The sequence below is a fragment of the Aspergillus niger genome (genome assembly GCF_000002855.4).
Source record: "Aspergillus niger supercontig An16".
Classification (NCBI taxonomy): Eukaryota; Fungi; Ascomycota; class Eurotiomycetes; order Eurotiales; family Aspergillaceae; genus Aspergillus; species Aspergillus niger.
In genome coordinates this window covers 189924-213727 of record NT_166531.1, presented here as the reverse complement: position 1 = coordinate 213727, position 23804 = coordinate 189924, and the positions used below count along the sequence as shown (strand labels likewise).

The window sequence follows — 23804 nt, the reverse complement described above, 5'->3', positions numbered from 1 at the left end:
CGAAATTGTTCCTAGTGCCATGGCAATTTCGGTGAAGTGCCTCTATGGATTGATGGAGTGGCACCTGAGCCGCTGAAAAGACGCATCCGAATGGGTTGCGGGAATCGGAGAAGACTTAGAGGAATCTTTGGTTGATCCCTTGGGGTATATGTTGCATTCATCTCCCTCGGTCATCTCAGGGACTGGGACAGGACCTTTGGCTTGGACTCTTATTCACTTTTGACCCTTTCCACTGTCTCTTGGGGTTGCCTTTGACAAGGCTTACTGTCGACAAGATGGCCAACAAGGTATTTGCAGTGACGGGTATGATTCCTCTGACTCTTGCAACCCAGTATTGCAAGGCATTCGCTCCCCGATCCAGTGCTCACACTCTACAGTGTTCTTCATCTGCTTTCGTGAATGTCTCGAGAGTGTCATTATCGTGTCCGTGCTTCTGTCTTTCCTGAAGCAGACACTAGGAGGAGAAGGCGACGTAAAAACATTAAAACGATTAAATCGACATGTACGTTTCCTTCCTTCCCCATACAGACGTCTTTTCTCCCCTCTTACACGATCCAGGTATGGTGTGGTGTGGCATTAGGTCTTTTCATATGTCTCTGCGTCGGTGGTGGTATGATTGGTGCCTTCTACGGCCTCAACAAGGATGTCTTCACCGGTAGTGAGGATATCTGGGAAGGTATCTTCGGTTTCATCGCTTCTATCATTATCAGTATCATGGGTGCTGGTCTTCTGCGTGTCTCCAAGCTGCAGGACAAGTGGCGCGACAAGCTGGCCCAGGCTCTCGAAGAGAAAGAGAAGACCAAGATCGGTATCTACCAGCGGTTCAAAGACTGGTCCAAGAAATATGTCATGTTCCTTCTTCCGTTCGTGACTGTTCTTCGTGAGGGTCTTGAAGCCGTCGTGTATGTTGGTGGTGTCGGTCTTGGTCTCCCTGCGACTTCGTTCCCTCTCGCCGTCGTTTGTGGTCTTGCTGCTGGTATTGCTGTCGGATATCTTCTGTACAGGTTAGTTTCTCCCCTCGTGTTAAGAGGCTCTTGCAGCCCAGACTAACATCCTCCCCTTAACTAGATGTGGTAACACCGCCTCTCTGCAATATTTCCTGATCATCTCGACCTGCTTCCTTTACCTCGTCTCCGCTGGTCTCTTCTCCCGTGCCATCTGGTACCTCCAGAACAACGCCTGGAACAACATCATCGGTGGTGACGCCTCCGAAACGGGTTCCGGAGCCGGTTCTTACGATATTCGCCAGAGTGTCTGGCACGTCAACTGCTGTAACCCCGAACTGGGCAGCGGTGGCGGATGGGGTATCTTCAACGCTCTTTTCGGTTGGACCAACTCTGCCACCTATGGATCCGTGCTGGGATACAACCTGTACTGGATCTGCATCATCACCGGCTATGTTTGCATGTGGTACAATGAGCGCTACGGATACATTCCGTTCTTTTCTGCCTGCATGCGTAGAATCCGCCCCAAAAAGGCTGCCAGTCGGTCCAGCAGTGAGGGGGTGATCGAGAAGAGCAAGGAGGTCGATATGATGCCCTCGCAGATTGTTACCAGAGAAGTCAACGCCTGAGCATGTGGTTGAGTTTTATACTGTCGGTGTTGTGGTGAACACCATTAATGAGATTTGAAGGCGGCGAGAAAAGATGGGGGCATTGAAAAACGAGGTTGCCTACCGCGCACGGCCAGGCAACAGCTAGTGATGGTGATGATTGTATTCGGTTGAACGGGCTGGGAATGTTATTTCCCGCCTCATAATGCTGCTACGGTGGAAAAACTAGAGGAACTAATTATATTCGTGAATCAAAATTGCAACTATTTTTCCCACCTTCGGCTGACAAGCATGCATCTTTGTAGGGCTGATTGGATCATCCGATCTGGAATTGGAGAATGAGGGTAAAGGGAACAATTGCAAGAACCAGCATCAATCACGTCTTCACCTCCGATCCTGCATGACGAAAATCGTAGTACGCGTCAATCAACAGGGAATGAAAGATGAACTAGGTGGCGAGCAAGCCTCGGGGATAAGCGCTCGTAGCTTGAGATCGATGTGGATCCCCCGAGCTGCGGACAACAACATACCCAGCCGATATTTAACTATACGAGAGTCCGAAAAACTAAGAAGAAGGTGAGAGCCATCGAATCTCAGACACTCCGATGATCATGTTTCATTCATTCCTATTAACGTGTCTAGCAGCCTTCACCATGACTACAGCCACCACAGCCCTCGCCATCGGGGAACCGCAGCCCATGCACAACGCCAACCACATCTTCAACGCCATCCACTCCTCTATGCGACAGTGGGGATCGTCACTCCATCATAATGGAATGTCCTTTTTTCTTGCCTCCGTTCCGAAGGGAGTCAAGCTCTACCACGGGGATGCACGCTCAGACCCTATCTCCAGGATAGGCTGGATGGCTTTCGACCCCGAGCATGCGATGGTATTCGCTCGCCCTCCTTCCAAATTACCATCTCACGGCATGGACTCCGAGTCGCAGCAAGTGATGATTACCCCAGCTGAGACTGGTTGGCTTCACACCTACGCGACCACGGGAGACCTTCGACTCGTTTACATCGACGGTACGTCGGCAGGAAAGTCCCAAATAGGCACCCTGGACCTGCAGGACAGAGTCCTTTTCGAAGATAAACTGGAGCCAGGAGGCGTAAGCCAAGAGTCAGCGCGCGCTCAGGCAATCTGTGAAATTGCCCAAGAGGAATGGAATGGACGTATCGACGGTGTGATCCGCATGGCGGCTGGGTTTGAGATCATTCTGTGCAACCCGGAACAGAATCTGGAGACAGTGACCATCGCACGAGTCACTCTTCCCAGCCGGGATCCCGGAAAGAAGAGCGGCAAACCTAGTGACTTGCTCCGGACTGTCACGTCCAGGTATCATGGCATTGGCGGCGACCGAGTCATTGTCAACTATGACGCTTTCGTCACTGCCTATGACTATGGTCTTGATTTGTTTCCCGGCGGTAGCAAGCATCCGCGGCTTGCGCATCTCCCTGCTTCGTCGCTTGCGCCTATTAGAGATGATTTGACGGCCCTGGTAATGACTCACAATCCAACAATACGGGTGATAAACTGGCAAGCAGTGGCGGACATGGTGGTTGAGAAATACGGTCGCATTCTCCGCGGATTAGTATCCGCTCAACATGATGATCAGGCTGCTCATCTGGAGTTTGTTGTGGAGGCTGCGGAGCGTATATTATCTCCTTTTGTCGATCGCGACAATCGTGATTACTACGCGGAGATTGACCGCTGCGCTAGCCAGTTCATTCCAGTTCATGCACCTAAGAATTCTCTGGGCTACCGGTCTGTCTATACTGTTAGCAGCAGGATCTGCAGCAGTCTTATGGCAGTCATGGAGGCTGAGGAATACAGTACAGCGACAAATATTCTGCAGGAACTAATGCATTATCTTGACTGGAGTGTTTGGAAAGAGTGTTCTGGGTGCCAGGATGATGAATTTTGCGCTGTTCCTATCTGGCCACAGGGATCACAGGAAGATTATGATCACCCACGATGCCAGAAGTTTGACAGTGCATTTCAAGGGGACAATGACTACTGGGGTCCTGTATGGCACTGAATGGCAGCACTTTTCTTGAACCTGTTTTCCGTCATGTTTTAATTCTACGGCGTTGGGTTTGCATAGCCTGTTGAGTCTGAGACTACATATTCTACATCCATCACATATCATCTGGGTAGACAATGTCGTATGCCCGAACAAAGTTTCTGAGCACTGAAGACAGTGGTATTTTCTCTTGACACCGTATTGGTGCTGCGATGAGTCCCACACAGACCTTTGCTGGTCAATCTGGGTCCTCGCCGCCGATTTCCACATTCGGCAGTTGGCCCCGACCGCAGTCTTCCCCGAAGTCCGTCGGCATCGCCCAAGTCGGGCCCGAACCGACCAATTCCGCCTGCAATACTAACACGGGCGATATCCAGCAAACACATGCAAATTAATCCGTGTCACAATTGCTGGCCTAGACTTTATGTGTCCGAGTAGATGGCACTTCAGCCCCCGGCTGATGCTGTACAGCCCTACGAAGATCACCCCCACTAACCCTTTCTGGGGTCCCTTTGCGAACAAGCAGTGGGGGATTTCGGGTGTTGGTTTGTCCTTTTCTCGCTCTAGTAGACTTTTCTATTTGCCTATTGTCCAGTAGGAGTTGTTGCTTTTCAATCCGCGTCCTGGAGAATACCCCCTGAGAAGTATTTAAGTTGCTTTGCTCCCTGCTCTCTAAGATAGGGGTGAGTTACCCAGCGCGGATACAAGTCGTTTGAGTGGAATAGATACAGGTAAGAAAATGGCCATTTCCATCAATAAAGAGGTAACGGAAATATTAATTCGTCAGAAGGTATTCAGCTCTAACAGGAAATGCGACATGGAAATAAGGTGAGGCATACAGTCACTGGAACTGCTTTCGCCTGGAGGGTATAAAGTCACAATGGTCATCGCGTCTCATAACACGGCATGAAATGTTCATAAGGTGCAGCTTATTGTACAACGGTGAGGCTGCGAGTCATTGGGGATTGCTCAAGTATGCTCGAACGAGGTTCTTCCGGTCTACCATCCGCGCACAGGACAGAGGCCAGCCGGTAACCCATGGTGGAACCAACACACTCGAGAGCAAGCCGGCAGAGGTCCAATTGATCTGGTGTCGCAAGTCCAGAATTTACAACCACCCACATCGGCCATAGAAGCGTGTATCCATTCGCCAGCTTGCTGTTGGGGTGCAGCTGGAATTCATGCTTCGGGGTGATATGTCCTAACGTGCAAGTCACAGTGTTGCAAATCACGTCTATCAGGCCCCTGATCCGATCGTCTATCCCGCTGAATGTTTCTACAGGGAAATTTTCAAGATGCTCATCCTTTATCGCAGATGCGAGTGGAACGAACTTCTCCCAGCACTCGAACACGTGGATGAAATAGAGGATTTGGGCGGCCTGGACAACGGCCAAAAAGCAGGGGGTCCATGGATCTCGTGAAGCAGCCTGCTCTGCATGATTCAAATGGCCCATAGCCGGCGTGGCGAATTGTCGTTTCCAATGCTGAGGGACTGCTTCGTCCCAGATGCTGATTTGCTCCATAATGAAGTACGCCCGTCCTAGCAGGGAATGCAGTAACCGGGCCCTGGCGGTGGGTGGATAGTTGTGTTCGGTTCTTCGGAACTCGCTGGCCCCCTGACAGAACCCGGAGATCATACTGGTGATAATGCCCGAGCGTAGCACGTAGTCGGGATTGTACGCCATGTTGATAGACGCTGGCAAGCAGGCATACGCAAACTGATTATTGGCTACCGCTTGTATTTGCTGCAACGCAGGGTCTCGGTCAACAATCGGTACTGTGATTACAGTGGGTCGACTTACTATTTGAGTGAATGCCCAACCGAACAGCTTGCGGGCATATTTGCTACTGCGCTGCGGCCTGCCCCGAAGATGCATTAGGGAGCAGATTCCAGGGATGTGAGGATTTACTGCCCCCTGTCTCTCGCCGCTTAGGTCCTGATGATTGGTAAGCAAGCGTATCCGGTTATTCCGGATGATGTTGGTAGACTTACCATGAACATACTCAGGAAAAGTGCAGCTGCAAACGTCTCGTCTTGAGTCGAGGTCTCCTTGTTGCTGAGTGACGCTGTGAGAGATTTCAAGGCCACGCCATAGTGCTTCCTAGCATTCACATAAAGCTCATTCACGCGAGCGGTGTTGAATAACGAGAGGTAGGATACGCTAAGGATAGCATGTCTCAGGGAAGGGTCGTTCCCTTTCTCTTGATATAGCTCAGGAAGAAACGCAAGATGACCTTCACACGGAGACTTTTCTGTGGGAAGAACATGCTGGTGAAAGAAATAACAAAGCGACTGCCACTCCAGACATGGAGTTATCGCAGCAGGAGGGCTAGGTGGTGTAGAGGGGATTTAATGGCAATCAGACGTGTGTCAGTTCCATCCTGGTCTGATACTGCTGCAGACGGTGATGCTGAACCACTCGAGGGCTGTTCGCCGTCTGCCGTCTTTTTGCCTCGTTTCCTGGCTACTGCCTTGCCTGTTTGAGGTCCTTTCGTGGCTTTGTATTCACGAAAGGCGAAGGCATCTGGATAACCCGTGCACTGCCTTCCCTGTGTGACACAGCGACGGCATGCTGGTCGAGCCCCATCACACTGTCCCAGGTCAGTTAAGTAGCACGTAGATGGACAGACAGGACAGTGTTTGTCTTGGTTACCGAACATACCTTAACTTTACGCCTCCGGCATACATAGCAGCCGGTGCTAAGCCTTCCAGGGAACACCATGTGTATAAGCGGCGGAGACGAAGCTACCAGATGCAGGCAAGGACAGATGCAGGTCAGCTCGGAGAATAGAAGAGGCTGTGATTTGCATGGAACAGGAATAGGCAGTGCTTGCGAGAGCGGACGTCGTGATTGATTCCAGTGCGAAAAAAGGATAGCAAGCTGGCAGCGACTGCAGGTTTCAGGTTCCCCGTCTCGAAGAGGGGAAGTCCGACGGCTCTTCCGCCACCAATCGGATATCGGGCGGGATCGACGCTCCGTGGATGTCACGTGCTCTGGACCCCCGACTCTTTATGGACTAGCGCTGTCGTCGCCCTATGGGGCCACTCGCAAACTCACCCCAGGAAAGGCTTAGCGCAATAAATGCCAAGAACAAGTCGGAACTGCGAGCCAATAAGCAGTCCCCATCGCCAGCGGTACCAGGTTTCCCTTCCAGAAGAAGCCCTGCCGCGGGCTTGGCTTAAGCTTCGCTCTGACTGACTTTTGGGACTGCTGGCTCTATATCCGGTAAAATTGTGTTTATCTATACCCTGTACAGGGCACACAGAACCGTTCGGTGAACCCTCATACGATACGAGAAAATTCATGTTCCGGAGAGATGTCCTCGATTACCTACTCGGATCCAGAAGCATTCTACATGGACGGGACTGATAATCAACGACGCACCCGTAGGCCAGTGGTACTGTGAGCTTCCGAAACTTTGGTCCTATTCATTGCTTATACATCATTCCAACATCACTAATTCCTATAAAGAACATATCACGTCGTACATTATACCCACAGTCCTATTCTGCGTTTCGTAACTGTCGTGGTAAGCTGAATGTTTGATATATTTATATATGTAGTTAGGATACTACTAGTAGTAAACAAACCACACCAACAGTGCCCTCCTAGAAGACCTTTGTAGTATGTACCCATACCATGAAGTTCTCCTTGTCGGAATGAGAGCTTCCCAGGATTCCAGGTAGGGATTGTTAGAGAAACCGACATACTAAGATTAGCCACTAAGGCACATGAGTCAAATGCTCGAGTAGCAATCTTCTAACAACGCTTTGTGGATTAGTCGGCAGTAGTGCTCGGCAGTACACAGGATTAGATTCTCGCACTTCGGTTCAATTCCGAGGAAGCGAGAGTTAATGGAGGAGAGGGGGGCATATATAGGCAGATTCCAGGATGCATGGCGTGGATTGTGGACTCAGAATTGACAGTCCTCGTCTAAATCTTAACCCCAGTTCTTCAAGTTGTTCTGCGCATAACGTAGAGGAGCATGACAAAGCGATAACCAGGAAAGTAGAGCAGGGCACGTCATGAGATATTATTCATACTTCATCGACCGACCCAAAGTAGTGGTCTGATCTTCTCTTGGTACCCTCTTATTCTTTCAGCCATGGCTTACAACATTCTTAATTACTGGTCCTTCCTTGTCGAAGAATTCTGCAACATCCTCCACCAACGCCTCTGGTCGTTCCCACGCAATGAAATGTCCCCCAGATCTATGTTGCCTCCAAAACTGAATGTTGCATGTCTCGCTCATCCAGTCACGAGGATATAACCACAGCTTTCACCATGAATGAAATGTCAGCTCACGATACACTAACACAACAGCAGCCAACATACCTCCTTCGGAAAAATTGAACAGCCGACAGGCTGGGATATATATTTGCCCAGCATACTGTTTCTGTCTTCATTAAGAACTGCTTCTGCTTCCTTGTAGATTTGCATTGCGGCACTCGGACTTCCTTGATAATGTATGAATGTCCAATGGATGAGTTCTTCTTTTGTCCAAGGGTAGTCGTCAGTCCATGCCTTTAATTTGCCCACTAACCAAGCCAGCATGCCAACGGGGGAGTCATGTAACGCGTAACCGAGCGTCACGTTCTTTGTCTCCTGAACCCGCTGATACCCGCGCTGCAAATGATTTTAGTCAGATTCAAAGAGCGCAGTCAGATATCTAGTGGGTTCACTAACTTCATTGTGTCCAAACCATCTTGTCCTCTCCAGGTTCTTCAACTCTTGCGTATCATAAGCCATATCCTGGTACCGCCGAAATTTCTCAGGCGAGCTCTCTGGACTTGGGGGAAGTGCTAAGAACATGTTGATGTGGATCCCGAGCACTTTATCTGGATGCCCCAATGCCATGTATCGAACGATGGACGAACCCCAGTCGCCACCCTGAACGGTCGATAAGTGCCTTGAAAACGAATCATTCGAGGAGAGTAATGATCTACCTGACAAACAAATTTATCGTATTTAAGCGTGGTCATTAGTCGAGCAAAGCAATCGGCATATTGCTCCAATCCAAATCCGCTCTTCCGAGGAAAATCGCTGAAACCATATCCGGGTAAAGATGGTGCAACGACATGAAACGCCTGCCGTCCTTCTGGAGGTTCCGTCAGCAATGGTATGATCTTCAAAGATTCCAGGAAGGACCCTGGCCTAACAAAGTCGTATTAGCACGTTAAACAGCAAACCAGATGCAGTATGTTACCGTACCATCCATGAACAAATAGTAGAGGAATCGCATTCGTCCGTGATGAGCGATGGTGCAGAAAATGAATGTCCAAGACATCGAAACCAGGAACTTGTATCAACGTTTTGAAGTGATGAAACGTATTCAGGAAAACTTCAAACATTCTCCAGTCGTACTCATCGCGCCAAAATTCTACTAGCTGTTTGATGTTCGTGTGTCCAATCTCCAGGTCGTTCCATTCCACTTCACCCATACGCTCATCTAGACGGGCGAGCTTGAGCTTCGCTTTGACTTCTTCAAGGAGGGCCTCGGAGATATGGACCTTCAGATATTCCTTTTCAGTATCATTAACCACGCTAGCCATCAGCTAACTTACAGTAAATGGTCTGACGTTTGCCATGTTTGGGTTTATTCTCGGTTGATGGGGACAGGGGATTGAAAATTCTGCGGATCAGGGAGAAGGCTACAATATGTTGCAAAGTTCAAAATCGCATTATCAACGTTAGGTTAATTTATACGTCTTTGTACCCTTTAGAATAGAATCATAGTATATACTGGGCCTAAATCTACGCTGATATCATAACCAGAGTTGGCCAAGTCGGGGTTCTCCACTTCGGAATGGCATTACCCGTTCACCCCACCAAATATGATTGACCCCCACCGGCCGCGACTTAAGGTGCGCATAGCAAGACAGCAGAACTGGCTGTAACATCCTTTGGAAAGGAATTGTGAATTGCTAGAGTATTAAACGGCTTTATAATGGAGTCTTATTTGAAAGGCCGCACGGCGGTGATAGTGAGTGCCTCATTTGGCGTCCTTTTCCTGTCCGGTGCTAACACATTGCTACCCATATCAAGACCGGCGCCTCTATGGGCATCGGTGAAGCAATTGCTATGACTTTGGCAGAGAAGGGTATGGATGTCGCTCTATTAGCGAGAAGCGGGGTAATGATTATAAAGAACGTCAATTATACAGCAGTTGTTGACACAGTTTCAGGACAAGCTGGAGGCTGTGAAGGCTCGAATCGAGAGCAAATGCCCCGATGTCAATGTTCGCGCCTATAGTGTTGATATCCAAAGTCATGCGGAGGTCAATGCGGTTGTTAAACTTATCGTATCCGCTTTAGGAGATATTGAGGTTTTGATCAACAATGTAAGTTTGCTTTCGCTGTTCGAGATAAAAGATGTGACAATTGATTCTTGTCAAAGGCTGGTCTCGCCCTTGGTGCGCCAGGAAGGTTCTGGGAACTCCCTATTGAGATGGTGGAGCAAATGAATGGCACCAACATTACTGGAGTGATGTATATGACTCACAGCGTGCTGAACCAGAGCATGTGGCCCAGAAAGCGCGGCACTATCATAAACGTCTCGTCCGTTACGGGGCTTGAATGCCCTCCTTTTGAAGGCGAAGCTGTCTATCACGCAAACAAGGCCTGTCTTGAGGCATTTACCAATAGCTTGCGTATGGAAACGGCTGGATCGAACATCCGTGTCTCAGTCCTCAGACCGGGCTGTGTGGTCAGCCATTTCCATCTTCAGCGCGTCAAGTATGATCAGAACGCGATGGATGAATTTTTCTACGGCTATGAACCCCTGGTACCGGAAGATCTTGCAGAAGCAGTATGGTATATGGTCAGCTGCCCTGAGAGGATCACGATTAAGGCGCTGGATTGCGTGCCTACAGCGCAGAGAGCGCTTACTCGGTTTGATCGGGAGTGGAATGCACGAAAAGACGGAGAAAACAAGGCTTAGAATAACACAGTGGTTGAGGTGGTTGAGAAGTATGCAAAGGAGAATACCCGTAATAAAATCTTTCAAACTCAACTTAGATGACTTGATTTATTATTGAAAGATACTTACCATTTGGTCGAAAACAACAATTCTGGACCATACTTTCAGTTGTATGATATTGTTCGACGAGAATGACCGTATGGTAGTAGATGCTCGTATAAATCGGACTAACATTAATAATTAGGATTACAGGATCCTCAACTTTAACTGAGTTGCGCCCCATTTTTCTGCTGACAAACCACCCCGCTCAGGGCCCACAGTCTCAGGGTCACCCATTTTCAATCAAGCCTTTCATGCACATCGACTTAATACCTCATCATCTCGCTACTTTGAAAATGCCAGCTACAGAACGAAGAAAGCGTGTCTCCATTGCCTGTATACCATGTAGAAAGAAGAAATGTCGGGTGAGTCTCAAGGCAGATAGCAACTGGCTGCGGATCTAACCCGGAACATAGTGCGATGGCCAGAAGCCTATTTGTCAGGTCTGTGAAAGAGAGGACCGCGACTGTGGATATACGTATCACCTCGAGAAGCGAAAGTATGTACTCTAGAGGCTTTGTTTGGTATTATTGTTGATACAGTCCCAGGCCTCCTACTAAGTGCTATATTCATGCACTCCACTCGCGCATTGCTTTTCTGGAACATCAGCTGGCAACAGCCCGAAATGTTACAGATAATAGTACTTTTTCAACATTCGGGTCCGATAAGCCCGAGGAAGCGCTAAATCCGCCGAGTGTAGAGCATACATCTCAAGCTCTTTCAGGCTTCAGACTTGATTTCCGACTGTCAGGGGCGTACGGGCTGTTCTGCTCTGGAGAGCTTGATGAACAAATGCGGAATTCTAGCCCAGTAAGCACCTCGAAAGATGATAAATCACTGTCGGAAGATCCAATCCTCGTTCCCTATGATCTACAAGCCCATCTGCTGGAGGAATTCTGGACTTGGAGAAATACATGGCCAGTTCTTGTCCATGAGCCTCTGTTCCAGCAAGATTTGACCAATGGTGGAGTCGGCAGCTATGCCACCCCAACGTTGTTCGCAGCAATACTAGCTTACAGTGCCCATTATGCCGGTGAAACACAGCTTCACGCATGGGGAATATCATCCGAGGCCCTTGCTATGCATGCAAAGGGAAAAATACTCGCACAACTGGAATATCCAAGTCTGTCCCTTGTTCTGGCCGCAGCTCTTATGGCTCTGAGGGAATTAGCACTCGATAGACTTTCATCTGCTTCGCAGTATATCGGTAAGCTTGTCTGACATCACCGTGGTCCAGATACTCACAGGTTTCAGGGATCGCCTTTCGACAATCTTTGACTCTTGGACTTCATGTGTTGTCTACTATGAATGAATTGACCCAAGGGTCAAAAGAGGTCCAAGAAGCCAAATCACTTGCTTGGTGGGGTGTCTGGTTGCTGGAAAAGTTAGTTTCGTCTTGAGATCAACATAACCACATGGCTGACATTGTAGAAGGCATATAGCCCAGATTCTTGGGCAACCAAGCGCTGTACGAGAAGGTGACATGTATCCAGGACCAGTCCCAATCATTCCGAGCATCGAATACCGCCTGTGGCCGTCATCTGACAGTTCAGCCCCTGAACTGATGTATTCCAGTATGTCAAACTTTCAATATGCATGTAACCTATTACGGATGGTATCGCCTGTCCTGGATGAAATGTGAGTGGCTACTGCATAGAACTGGCAGTGTCAGCCTTCTGCAAAGATCCAAACTAACCACTCATCAAGTTATGCATTCACATATTCCGTCAGCATTCAAGAAAGGGAAGAGAAAGCCACGAAAATTCATGTTGCCATGTCCGAATTTTACAACAATTTACCTAGTACTCTCAGACTCCCTGCCACCGCCACGAAGCAGCCAAGCCCACCTGTTTACCAATTCAAGTATGTACTCCCAGAAGAGCATGAGGTTGGATGTTGAAACTCTAACATATGTCCAGCTTACTATATCACACACTGAAAATTATGCTTCATCGTCCCTTCATCAAGGCGGTCCCATCGATGCATGACTTGGAGGAAATGAAGTGCCCGGATATGGTACATATCCAATCAGCAACGTTTTCCGCCATTCGCATTACTTCCATTGTAAATGCGTATAGAAACCTCTATCCATTGGTATGCCCACTTGATGAATAACCGGCAGCGCCCTCTTTTCTTGTCTCTTTTGTGTGCAAATTTGCCTAGAATGAAGTCTAACCTGAAATGTTGAACTATGATTTAGGAAGCCTTGTCCCCATTGGCTGTCCATAGCTTGGCAATTTCATCTCTCATGCATCTCTTGAACGCCAAGTCGACTGATACCACTTTGTCTCAACGAACAACACACCTTTACCGCCTCAACCTCCGCTTCTTGGGCCAATTAAGTTCAACGAACAACAGCAGCCATCGCGCAATCAAAGCTCTTACATTCTTAGAACGTGAAGGGAACGTATCAGTCCACCCGAATACCATGAAGTCATCCGTGTGGCGCCGCGGAGCTGAATGTGATGGTTCCGTTTCCGCGGGACAAACAGGAACACCAACCACAACACTTGAATCAATGAACATTTCCGGCCACTTAGATCCCATGGAGAATGCTTTCGATTGGCTTCAGCTGCCTCTGAACGGCCAGCTCATCTTTGATGATGTCATTGAGGGCTCGTTATGGGAGGAGGTATGCGAGAGCTATGACCCCATGGGCGACATACCGCCTCTCCACGAAACCAATAGGTAGTGCCTCGGTCAGGACACAATGTTTGTGCCAGATCTTCTGTGATAATCCCCGGCAGGCGGAAATGGGACAGAAGACAAGGCCTGGCGTTTTTTTTTCGGGACCTGGAAAGCAAAAGCCAGTTTCCCTGGAGAGTGATTGATGTACTCGGTTGAACAGTCACCCCACTCGTGCAGATCTACAAGCGGTTTGGTCCTTAGGGTGCATTAGACCTTGCCAACTTGTTCTGCCATGTCTGCCGAGTACCTTTACTCTATCACGCGCCAGTTTTCGCTAGTCTAGGCCAGCCTGTATTGCCATGATGGCTTCTTACCCAATTAACCATCGCTGCAGATCAACAAAGGGGTTGTTTAGGCCAGTCTAGATTACAGGATCGATAGGACAAGTGGGCAGTGGGCTTGTCATGGGGTGTCCATACAGAGCGGTATCCGAGTCACGATAAGAGGGATGGGGAGGGAGTGGAGTTGGATCGCGATCTAGATCAACCTCTGAACGACGATGATTAGCACCCGGCATTTGAGTTTTTGAGGGGCTGGCTGAAGGCCAGATTGCGGGTCCGGCATACTCTAACCGATCTCCCGTCTGCGGGGGCGTTGTGGATCAGAGATTTCTGGTTGCTTTTCCTTACAATGGGCAAGAATTGGGCTTCATCTTCATGTCGAGGCGATGGGCTAAACGATGCAGCTTAATCAGAAGACAGTGTGGGGGATCAGCAAGGGGCCAGTTGTGTAGAGTCATGCAGAATGTAGATAGATATGGTGCGAGATGGCAGATGGTGGACTGCTGTTCTGCCTTCCCGATGAGGAATGTTTCGGCGCCCCCGGATACGGGGGGCAACACTTGCCGAGTGCGCAAGGGAGTGACCCTTTCTTTTCCTTTCCCTCCTCATTCCTCGCCCATTTCTCCCCATTTCTCCCTTCATGCCTGCTAGCACCGCCAGGGTTACATGCCAGGAATGTAACATCTTGTCTAACCCATGCAAGCACGGCCAATGGAATTGCATCAATGGCACATGTTCCACGGATAGCCACGAGGGACCAGTCCGGTACTCCATATCAACAACGCTTCCATACCTGGCTCGTTATCGTGAAAACTACTGGCAAACAGCATAGTGATCGAGCTACACAAGGATACCTCAGTCTATCCGCCTTCGCCTCTTCCTGAGCCTAGACCCCTCCGCGTGCATGATACAAGGATATGTGAGACTGGAACATTTGATATAGTTGTTCGGTGTTCGACTCACCCATCCTGTTATCCTCTATGGGCGATTGATTGGATGACCAGTACGGCCAGTTCAAAAGGGTTACATTCCGTACGAAAAGCGTTTCACCAGCCCTACCGATGCCGACCCGAGACGTTTTCGGCTCGGTCAACATCTTGGCAATCTCGGGATGTTTATCGTACTACCAGATGCATCATCTCATGAATGTAGTGGTAACGCCAAGAAGGTGCCGTGAAAGGTAGAGTCACTGACCTGTCAAAGGACATTGTGAATGCAGCCTTGGACGCTATTGGCCGTTGACTTCCGTTATCGAAGGCTATAGTCGTCTTGCTGTTCGGTTGTCAATGACACTCCCTCGGTCTCTTTTCCGACAGCCACGCGACGGCGGCAATGCGCCGTGACCAGTGCCCGTTTCTCAAAGCAAGGGATAGACGGCATCAACTAGGGTGTACTCTACACAATGTGCACGGTAAGGAGTTATTTGATGTAGATTGTCTAGAAGCAGCCCCCAGGAATGTGGCGGTGCTCGGTTTTTCTCGAAGATGCAATGTTCTAGAGCCAGCGATGCCATTTGGTCGCCCCATGAGGTGATTCTATTCCGCTTCCACCAGGCATTACCATTCTCAACGTTGGCCATGCCCGGCTGGTTCAAGCAAAACTAGTTCATGTCAAGTGATAGGTCGCTTCACCTGTCCATGGATGGCCATGCCGCAGGGTTACATGCAGTAAGAACGTGGATATCATCCCATTGCAAACCGGATTTGTCAAGCGTTTTGCCTCTGGGATGGCGTCATGGGTGATTAGTGAAGGTGGATGGACCAAACAATGCTCACGGTTTTGGATGCGGTCGCTCCTCGGACTACCGCTTTGGGCACCCCGACAAGCGCTTGAGCCGCTGATTGGCGCGACACCCCAATGAGTATCGAAGGTCTTTCATGGCTTCGGCATTGGCTTTCTCTTGGGGTAATGCCGATGATGGTGTGTAGCTCGGATCCATTTGTCATAGAAATGTTCAAATTCTTCCTTTCTTTTTTCAAGGGCGGGACTTTGCAGGCGTTGGGTACAAGGCGCAGTGCATTGTGTCACTTGAGTGTGCCATGTGCGGCTATCCCTCATCGACGCAGGAATGGTGGAGAGAAGCAATGAAAGTTAATCCAGAGCGTTCCAGGCATTCTCATTGATCGTCCCGGCCATGGCCCCACGGCAATTGATCGATATCGGAGCTGCACCCTCCGCACGCCTACTGCTACACACTACAATCGTTCCCTCGGATACTCCGATGTTCATGACGTCGTGCCACCATTGCTTTCCTAGAGCGGTGCAATCTAGCACTCTCTTCTCCGATGTTGGCTCTGCAGGGCTGAGGTATGCGATATTTACTATATAAGACGCCCGTCTTGTTCCTGGTTTGGCGCTCTCCTTCTATACTACATCCACCCACCTTCCCGTTCCTTGTCCATGTCTGGAGCTCCGTTCTGCTGGTACAGGACTTCAATCCTCGCCTAACCTCTAAATTGACCTTACGACTTTGGTCGTTGTCCTGTTCGTGAAAGATTTCATGAACCCCATAACAACAGTGTTTCTTTGGATCGCCTAAGAAACAAATTGCTCATCATGGATACAAAAGAACTTCTAGAGAAGCCTTCGGGAAAGGAGGGCGCCTTGAGTCCGGATCGCCAACCGGAAAATATGCATGCGGAGCATGCCACACAGCCAGATGACGATAGTGAAATCCAAGGGAAGTTCCACGGCCCCGTGAAACGAGAACTTACCGAAGACGACTGCTACGAGAAGCTGGGCTTCTGCTTTCCCTGGCACAAGAAATGGACCATACTTACGGTCATCTTCGTTGTGCAAATGTCCATGAATTTCAACAGCAGCACCTACTCCAACGCCGTCCCGCAACTCTCCGAACACTTTCATATCAGTGAACAGGCGGCCCGGGTAGGCCAAATGATTTTCCTTGTCGCATATGCTTTCGGCTGTGAACTTTGGGCCCCATGGAGTGAGGAATATGGCCGGTGGCCGATAATGCAGCTCAGCCTTCTGTTCGTGAATATCTGGCAGATACCGTGTGCGCTTGCTCCTAACTTCGCAACGATGGTTGTCTGTCGTGGCCTTGGTGGTATTAGCTCAGCAGGCGGCTCTGTCACTCTCGGAATGACGGCTGACATGTGGGAGCCCGATGACCAGGGCTTCGCTGTCGCTTACGTGGTCTTGTCCTCCGTGGGAGGCACCACCATTGGACCAATCTTTGGCGGAATGATGCAGCAATGGTTGAGCTGGCGGTGGAACTTCTGGATCCAGCTTATCTTTGGTGGTATTACTCAGCTCCTGCACTTTTTCCTTGTTTGTGAGACTCGATCGACGATCCTTCTTGATAGAGAGGCCAAACGCCGACGGCAAACCGGCGAGGATCCCAATGTGTATGGGCCGAATGAGTTCAAGCCTTCTCGACTGGATATCAAGGAGGTTCTACACATTTGGCGCCGACCCTTCGAGATGTTTCTCTGTGAACCTATTGTGCTCTTCCTGTCTTTGCTCTCTGGTTTCTCTGATGCGCTCATCTTCACCTGCATCGAGTCGTTCTCTTTAGTCTTCGCACAGTGGGGTTTCAATGCCGTCCAAATTGGTCTGTGCTTCGTTGCCATCGTGATCGGCTACTTGTTTGCCTACGGCATCTTCTTACCCGACATCTACCGTCAACAAGTCGTGAGACGCCGTGAGGGAAATGCATCTCGATACACTGAGCGACGCCTCCTGCTTCTGCTCTTCATTGCGCCTCTCGAAACAATTGGATTGTTTGGTTTTGCCTGGACCTCAATGGGCCCTGAGTACACCCATTGGATCGTGCCGTTGGTATTCGTGTTCCTGATTGCCATTGCCAATTACGGCATCTACATGGCGACAATTGACTACATGGTTGCTGCATATGGAGAATACTCCGCGTCCGCAACGGGAGGCAATGGCTTTGCACGAGATCTGCTTGCCGGACTCTCAGCCATGTACGCAACACCCATGTACACCAACATCGGTGGCAGATTTCATCTACAATGGGCAAGCACCATTCTTGGCTGTCTGTCCGTTCTGGTGACGGTCCCCATATACATTTTCTACTGGAAGGGACCTGAGATTCGGGCTCGAAGTAAGTTTGCCCAGACCCTGGAAGCGGATCGGCAGCGGCACGCAGCCGTCCGTCGGTCCAGTCAGGTTACCATTTCGCGCAAGGCATCCATGGCCTAAGCGTCTGGTTTGCGGTAGAGGTATATCAGGGAGCGATCTGTCGGAGTTTCCTCTTTGGGCTGGTCCGCATAACGCCATGTAATGATTGACGGTTAAGATCCCCATGTATGCATAGATACCCGTTATGCTTTTTCTTTCTTTTTCTTTTTTCTTTTCTGTTCGATGTGCTGTCTTACCTGGGCGTCGGGCCACGTGTACTTCACTGTATGTGGAATCAAATAAGATTCGCTTATTCGCAAAGTCTTATCCATCGTGCAGCTGTAGTTCCGCTGCCGGTGTTGGTGGGGGTAGTGCTTATTCAGACCCCTTGCCACAGTACACCCTTGCGTTTCCAGGGTATGGTATATCCTCCAGACCTTAGTTCTTTGAAAAGTAAAAAAGTAAAAGTAGGAAAGCAGCACTAGATGTGGTACAGTTCGGAGAATGTATAAGCATATCAAGGTGTACTTCTCAACTGACCATATTTGAATCATAATTGTCCGTTACAAAGCCTAACGCATGTTTCTCTGAAGAGTAGGTCAGCCACGGAGAGATCATCGAACAGAGTTCCGGAGGTGCATATGATGCACCAAATCCTTACTATCATCCTGGAACGCATCCGCGACCACGCAGGCCGTGATTATTAAGTGGACGTAGAAAGGACATGGACATTTGAGGAATAACGGATGATGCAGGAGTACCGGGAGAATTACAAATAATTTCTAGAATATATTCTTCAATTGTGTTGGAGTTTCTATCTCTGTTGTTCATATGTCGTCCCAGTGGAACTTTGACAGTACCGCTCTTCTGAGAACATAAAGGGTTGACATCGGGTATACGTGGGTATACGTAGATTTGCTCCATAGGAAGACCTAGACTAGAACATGACGACTTAGATCATTCCTTGCAGCCGAAAAAGGCATCCGTACTTTGGATCTCCTCAATAGTATTAGTACTACTAGTAAGTACTACCATCGAGTACGAAGCTGGTCATACTACCAGTAAAGGTCTGGGGTGATGCCTTGGCGATTGGATTCGTAGAAGGTTTCGGGACCACCACATATATATTGCCGATATCCGTGGCTGCAGGACACTGCAGGAGGTGCTATCAACGCACTTACGTAAGACTAGAGACTACACTCCATGCGAATCCGTGATTCTGCAATCTATCTTCCTTTGTATCATTCCGATCAAGCGATGATCCTCATTTCTCGTCTGCAAGCAGACATCACTACTACGGGGGTGGAAGTTCCGCGGCCAACCGCCGTGCGGAAGGACATTCCGAAATGCCGCACTGGGGCATGAGTGGAAAGCCAATGTCGGGCCGCTGATTGCCAAAGATTGGGAGCGGCAGTGCGGGGAAAGAGAAAGCCAAAGTGCCCGGACTGGACCAGCCAAAGCTTGGACGTTCTTGCTTGTCGGAAATGGAGCCGTGGGAAATGATGACGGCGGGTGGCTGTTTCCAGATCGTATCCACCATCACCAGCCGAGGATAGCTGCATTGCGGCCAGCACACTTATAAAGGGATCGCGTCGCTCGCTCACATTCTTCCCAGGAACTGAACAATCCACAGCATATCGTCTACGTTACCAACATGGCCGTTCAGACGATTCTCATCGCCGCTGCAGCGGTCATCTACTTCCTGGTGCGGTACATGAACCGCACCGATGTGCCCAAGATCAAAGGTATCCCCGAAATCCCCGGCGTGCCTCTCTTTGGCAACCTCCTTCAACTGGGCACTCAGCATGCCGTCGTCGCCCGGAAATGGGCTAAGTCATTTGGGCCGGTGTTCCAAGTACGCATGGGCAATAAGGTACGTAAAATGCGATCGGAGATTCCATCGATAACGGTTCCTGTTCCTGACCCGCCCACTTTTTTGCTTCTGTCCAGCGCGTTGTTTTCGCCAACAGCTTCGACTCGGTCCGCCAGCTCTGGATCAAAGACCAGTCCGCCCTCATCTCGCGTCCCACCTTCCACACTTTCCACAGCGTCGTATCCTCCTCGCAGGGCTTCACCATCGGTACCTCTCCCTGGGATGAATCCTGCAAGCGTCGTCGCAAGGCCGCTGCGACCGCACTGAACCGCCCCGCCGTGCAATCCTACATGCCCATCATCGACCTCGAATGCACCGCGAGTATCAAGGAGCTGTTCAAGGACAGCCAAAACGGTGCCCGCGATATCAACCCCAAAGCCTACTTCCAGCGTTTCGCCCTCAACACCAGTCTCACCCTCAACTACGGGTTCCGTATCGAGGGCAATGTGAACGATGAGCTGCTGCACGAAATCGTCAATGTGGAACGTGGTGTCGCCAACTTCCGCAGTACCAGCAACAACTGGCAGGACTACATCCCCCTGCTTCGTATCTTCCCCAAGCAGAACCGCGAGGCGCAGGAGTTCCGTGAGCGTCGTGACAAGTATCTGAGCTATCTGCTGGAGATTCTCAAGGATCGTATTGCCAAGGGCACCGACAAGCCATGCATCACGGGTAACATTCTGAAGGACCCCGAGGCCAAGTTGAACGAAGGTGAGCACTCTTCACGCGCTCCTCAATGGAGTAATTCTGACAATAACCAGCCGAAATCAAATCCATCTGCGTCACCATGGTGTCTGCCGGACTAGACACTGTCCCCGGTAACCTGGTCATGGGCATTGCATACCTGGCATCCGAGGACGGCCAGCGGATCCAGCAAAAGGCCTACGATGAAATTATGACGGTCTACCCCAACGGCGACGCCTGGGAGAAGTGTTTGGTGGAGGAGAAGGTGCCCTACGTGAGCGCGCTGGTCCGCGAAACCCTCCGCTTCTGGACGGTCATTCCCATCTGCCTGCCCCGCGAGAGCACCAAGGATATCGAGTACAACGGCGCCACTATTCCTGCCGGAACGACCTTCTTCATGGTAAGTTTGCACCCTACCAGATCACGACGTGTGATTGCTAACCAAACCAGAACGCCTGGGCCGCCGACTACGACGAAGACCACTTCAAGATGCCGGAGAAGTTCATTCCCGAGCGCTATCTGGATGTGGGTGAGGGTTCGGGCACACCGCACTATGGCTATGGCGCTGGGTCGCGCATGTGTGCCGGCTCCCATTTGGCCAACCGCGAGCTCTTCACGGCTTACGTCCGGTTGATCACCGCGTTCACGATGCACCCATCGCGGGATCTGGCCGATCGGCCTATCTTGGATGCGCTCGAGTGCAATGAGATCCCGACGGGGTTGACGACGGAGCCCAAGCCATTCAAGGTGGGCTTTACGCCGAGGGATCCGACGAAGCTGCAGCAGTGGATTGCCGAGAGTGATGAGCGGACGAAGGATTTGTAAGAGTGGATGGTGACGACTTTTATGATTCTGGATGTATATACACAGTAGAATGTTCCACCACCTGTTATCTCTATCTCACTAGCTGCTACTGCCATTCTCCGTGGCATTAGGGTGGACACAGTGCGACTTCGTACGAAGGACACGTAGCGAGCACAGCAACCCATTGAACCCACTTTCAGCCGAGGAACTGCATCTTGTCCCACCGTAGCCCGGTCAGCCATCTCTTTGATTGACGAATAACAGCCAGAGGGATTCTCGTGCTAAAGAAACGGCTGCAAACTAGACTGCGGAACCCCGCCGTGGTGGCCGATCGGCGCTCCTTCACCGCCGCCATCCAATGATGCATCGCTGGATTCGCTGCCTCAGCAATATTCTTCCATCTTTCGATTCTGCCTTCTTTTCCCCTGGAGGACATCTCATCGCTGTTTTCCGGATATCCACCCATCAGGAAATTTTATCAGATGGATGGCCATTCAATCGAGCCGTGGGAGAGACTCCCAACCGACGATCCCGGCGATCGGGACGAGACGCGACCGCGCAAACGCCGTCGCAAATACATCGCCAAAGCTTGGTACTGCTGCTCCCCTCCCTTAGCTACTGGACAAATGTTCGTTGATAATCGCATCTAACTGAATTTCTAGCAATGAATGCAAGCGTCGTAAAATAAAATGTAACGGGCAGTCACCCTGCCAGCGATGTGGTCGCCAGCGCATCGACTGTGTGTACGAATCTCCGCCGCGACCAGAGAGCAGCACACAAAACCAGTACGATAATCCTCTCCTCTAAAGATGTAGAAAGAGCATTAATACGACCCAGTGAAACCCTCGACCGTCTGCTCATCCAAATGACAGCAATGCAAGAACAAATCACCACCCTCACCACCGCCGTCCACGCCTTGACGCAAAACACCCTCGTCTCACCGGCAACAGCACTGCCGCGGTCGGACGTAGCATCTCAGCGACCCTTCCGGCGGCACTCCTCCATTAAGGAAAAAGAGTCTGTCTTTCAAGGCCCTACCACTTCAGCGTACAGTCTGGATCTAGCTAAATCTAGCCTTCAGCGTCGCGGCATCGTCGAGGAACATCCCGATGTCGCGGATGCTGAGGACGGCGACGTTGACGGCGACGAGGGTGGTCTCACCCAGGCCGATCGTTCTGCGATGATAGCAATGCCTGTGCCTGCGTCGCCGCCACGCACGCGCCATCATCCCGCTGGTGATCCACTATGGACTATCGGGAAGACTGAAGCGTTGCGGTTGTGTCGCGTGTACGAGGAGGAAATGGGAGTCATGTATCCTGTGCTGGAGCTATCGCAGCTTTTGCACCAGGTGGAGTTGTTGTATGGGGCCGAGTCGTGGCCCCGGGTGCCCGTCGTTCAGGGCCCCGACGGTCCTGAACAGCTGGACAGGACGGATGTGCATATCCTGCGCCTGGTATTTGCCTGTGCGCTTACGGCTGAGGCAGCGGGGAGCAGTGCCCTGGCGATGAGTTTGTTCGAGAGTGTCCGAGAAGTGGCGGATAACTTCGTTTGGGGAGCGGCGGGGATCAAGAATATCATCTTTTTGACGTTGGTGGTGAGTACATCACATACCTTCTTTTCCTGAATGTGTGGCTAAATAGTTGTAGGCCATCTTCTACTTCCAAATCGACGAAGAAACCCTCGCCTGGCGCACCATCGGCATCGTCGAACGCATGTGTCTCGAACGAGGCCTTCACCGCCGCGAAACCCTCAGCCAGCCATCCATCATCAAAGCAGGCAAAGACCGCGTCCTCCGACTCTTCTGGTCCATTTACATTCTCGATATTCGCTGGAGCTTCGGCACCGGCATGCCATTTTCCCTCGAAGACAGCGACATTGACCCGTGGTTACCTGAACCGGAGGAAAAGACGCCCTACCTGTGTGTCATGATTCGGTATAGTCGGATCGCGGCGAAAGTGTGGAAGTTTATTTCCGCCTTCAACAACACGAACGAGATTAAGAAAGAGGAGATGAATTACCTCGATTGGCAAGTCCAGCGATGGGCGGGTGATATTCCTCCCGTGTTGAGGATCGAGTCGCATCAGGGTCATAAGGACGAGGAGGAACCACGGAGCCTGCGTCGCTTACGGTCCCTGCTGTATTTGAGGGCGAATCAATTGCGTATGCTGATCCATCGACCTGTGCTGCACTCGGCGGCACATATCGCCAAGTACCCTGCGGAGTCGCAGACTGTGGTGGAGTTGGCGAAGGAGTCTATCCGATTCATCACCAATCTAAACGAGACAACAGATATCTATCGCTTGCAGCAGGTGACTTTTAATTGGTTTCTGGTGTCTGCTGTCGCGGTGGTGTTTCTAGCTGTCACGCAGGCACCGACTCAGTTCAGTACCACGTGCAAGGATGAGTTTTACACGGCCCTGGAGCTGATCAAGGGCTTCTCGACCAGATCTTACATCTCGCTGCGGCTGTGGAAGTCCATTCGAAGCTTGAGGAAGCTGGGCCCACAACTGATGCATCGGCCGGTGCAGAGTCAGCCGGAGCCGGAGTGGAGAGGCGTCGCAGTGCCAGCGGAGAGAGGGGATCTGGGCAACGTGGTGGAAGTCGCACCCAGCCAGTCAACAGGCACGCAGGAGCAGTCACCGCTGGACGGGGCGCAAATGACGCGCGAGCTCATGGAATGGTTCGAAGCGGTGGGGAATCTGGAGACGCAGATTATGGGCATGGCGCCCGAGGGATTTGATGCCGGGTGGCAGCGGTATGATTACGGGGAGG

The 23804-nt window shown here is 50.7% G+C and overlaps 12 protein-coding genes across 12 annotated transcripts; 8 read left to right on the top strand and 4 right to left on the bottom strand.

The window, feature by feature from the left end:
• Positions 1-275: 275 nt before the first annotated feature.
• An16g01130 (uncharacterized protein) lies at positions 276-1573 on the top strand (the record flags this gene model as incomplete). The annotated part of the gene is made up of 4 exons (XM_059744907.1): positions 276-303; positions 333-502; positions 559-1004; positions 1069-1573. The coding sequence occupies 4 exons, from the start codon at positions 276-278 to the stop codon at positions 1571-1573; spliced, it is 1149 nt and encodes a 382-aa protein (XP_059606634.1).
• Positions 1574-2205: 632 nt separating this feature from the next.
• Positions 2206-3594, top strand: An16g01120 (uncharacterized protein; the record flags this gene model as incomplete). The annotated part of the gene is made up of 1 exon (XM_001397388.3): positions 2206-3594. One exon carries the CDS (start codon positions 2206-2208, stop codon positions 3592-3594), a length of 1389 nt encoding a protein of 462 aa, XP_001397425.3.
• Positions 3595-4508: 914 nt separating this feature from the next.
• On the bottom strand, positions 4509-6302 carry An16g01110 (uncharacterized protein; the record flags this gene model as incomplete). The annotated part of the gene is made up of 4 exons (XM_059744906.1): positions 4509-5516; positions 5573-5832; positions 5946-6171; positions 6243-6302. The coding sequence occupies 4 exons, from the start codon at positions 6300-6302 to the stop codon at positions 4509-4511; spliced, it is 1554 nt and encodes a 517-aa protein (XP_059606633.1).
• Positions 6303-6597: 295 nt separating this feature from the next.
• Positions 6598-7289, bottom strand: An16g01100 (hypothetical protein; the record flags this gene model as incomplete). The annotated part of the gene is made up of 4 exons (XM_059744905.1): positions 6598-6743; positions 6829-6862; positions 6966-7015; positions 7172-7289. 4 exons carry the CDS (start codon positions 7287-7289, stop codon positions 6598-6600), a joined length of 348 nt encoding a protein of 115 aa, XP_059606632.1.
• A 391-nt stretch (positions 7290-7680) lies between these two features.
• On the bottom strand, positions 7681-9169 carry An16g01090 (uncharacterized protein; the record flags this gene model as incomplete). The annotated part of the gene is made up of 6 exons (XM_059744904.1): positions 7681-7857; positions 7917-8207; positions 8268-8471; positions 8528-8735; positions 8793-9103; positions 9146-9169. 6 exons carry the CDS (start codon positions 9167-9169, stop codon positions 7681-7683), a joined length of 1215 nt encoding a protein of 404 aa, XP_059606631.1.
• A 359-nt stretch (positions 9170-9528) lies between these two features.
• An16g01080 (uncharacterized protein) lies at positions 9529-10520 on the top strand (the record flags this gene model as incomplete). The annotated part of the gene is made up of 4 exons (XM_001397384.1): positions 9529-9564; positions 9627-9713; positions 9766-9921; positions 9978-10520. 4 exons carry the CDS (start codon positions 9529-9531, stop codon positions 10518-10520), a joined length of 822 nt encoding a protein of 273 aa, XP_001397421.1.
• Positions 10521-10894: 374 nt separating this feature from the next.
• An16g01070 (uncharacterized protein) lies at positions 10895-13976 on the top strand (the record flags this gene model as incomplete). The annotated part of the gene is made up of 12 exons (XM_059744903.1): positions 10895-10963; positions 11015-11097; positions 11141-11805; positions 11853-11982; positions 12033-12236; positions 12306-12461; positions 12518-12692; positions 12799-13230; positions 13322-13408; positions 13488-13577; positions 13652-13711; positions 13830-13976. The coding sequence occupies 12 exons, from the start codon at positions 10895-10897 to the stop codon at positions 13974-13976; spliced, it is 2298 nt and encodes a 765-aa protein (XP_059606630.1).
• A 45-nt stretch (positions 13977-14021) lies between these two features.
• Positions 14022-14663, bottom strand: An16g01060 (hypothetical protein; the record flags this gene model as incomplete). The annotated part of the gene is made up of 2 exons (XM_059744902.1): positions 14022-14335; positions 14531-14663. 2 exons carry the CDS (start codon positions 14661-14663, stop codon positions 14022-14024), a joined length of 447 nt encoding a protein of 148 aa, XP_059606629.1.
• Positions 14664-14899: 236 nt separating this feature from the next.
• On the top strand, positions 14900-15428 carry An16g01050 (hypothetical protein; the record flags this gene model as incomplete). The annotated part of the gene is made up of 2 exons (XM_059744901.1): positions 14900-15096; positions 15224-15428. 2 exons carry the CDS (start codon positions 14900-14902, stop codon positions 15426-15428), a joined length of 402 nt encoding a protein of 133 aa, XP_059606628.1.
• Positions 15429-16123: 695 nt separating this feature from the next.
• An16g01040 (uncharacterized protein) lies at positions 16124-17752 on the top strand (the record flags this gene model as incomplete). Its single annotated transcript, XM_001397380.1, has 1 exon — positions 16124-17752. One exon carries the CDS (start codon positions 16124-16126, stop codon positions 17750-17752), a length of 1629 nt encoding a protein of 542 aa, XP_001397417.1.
• Positions 17753-19325: 1573 nt separating this feature from the next.
• On the top strand, positions 19326-21053 carry An16g01030 (uncharacterized protein; the record flags this gene model as incomplete). Its single annotated transcript, XM_001397379.1, has 4 exons — positions 19326-19544; positions 19622-20255; positions 20306-20628; positions 20679-21053. 4 exons carry the CDS (start codon positions 19326-19328, stop codon positions 21051-21053), a joined length of 1551 nt encoding a protein of 516 aa, XP_001397416.1.
• Positions 21054-21514: 461 nt separating this feature from the next.
• On the top strand, positions 21515-23803 carry An16g01020 (uncharacterized protein; the record flags this gene model as incomplete). The annotated part of the gene is made up of 4 exons (XM_059744899.1): positions 21515-21624; positions 21695-21817; positions 21870-22626; positions 22679-23803. Coding segments are annotated over 4 exons (2115 nt in total), but the record flags the coding sequence as incomplete, so codon positions are not given.
• Position 23804: the final 1 nt, after the last annotated feature.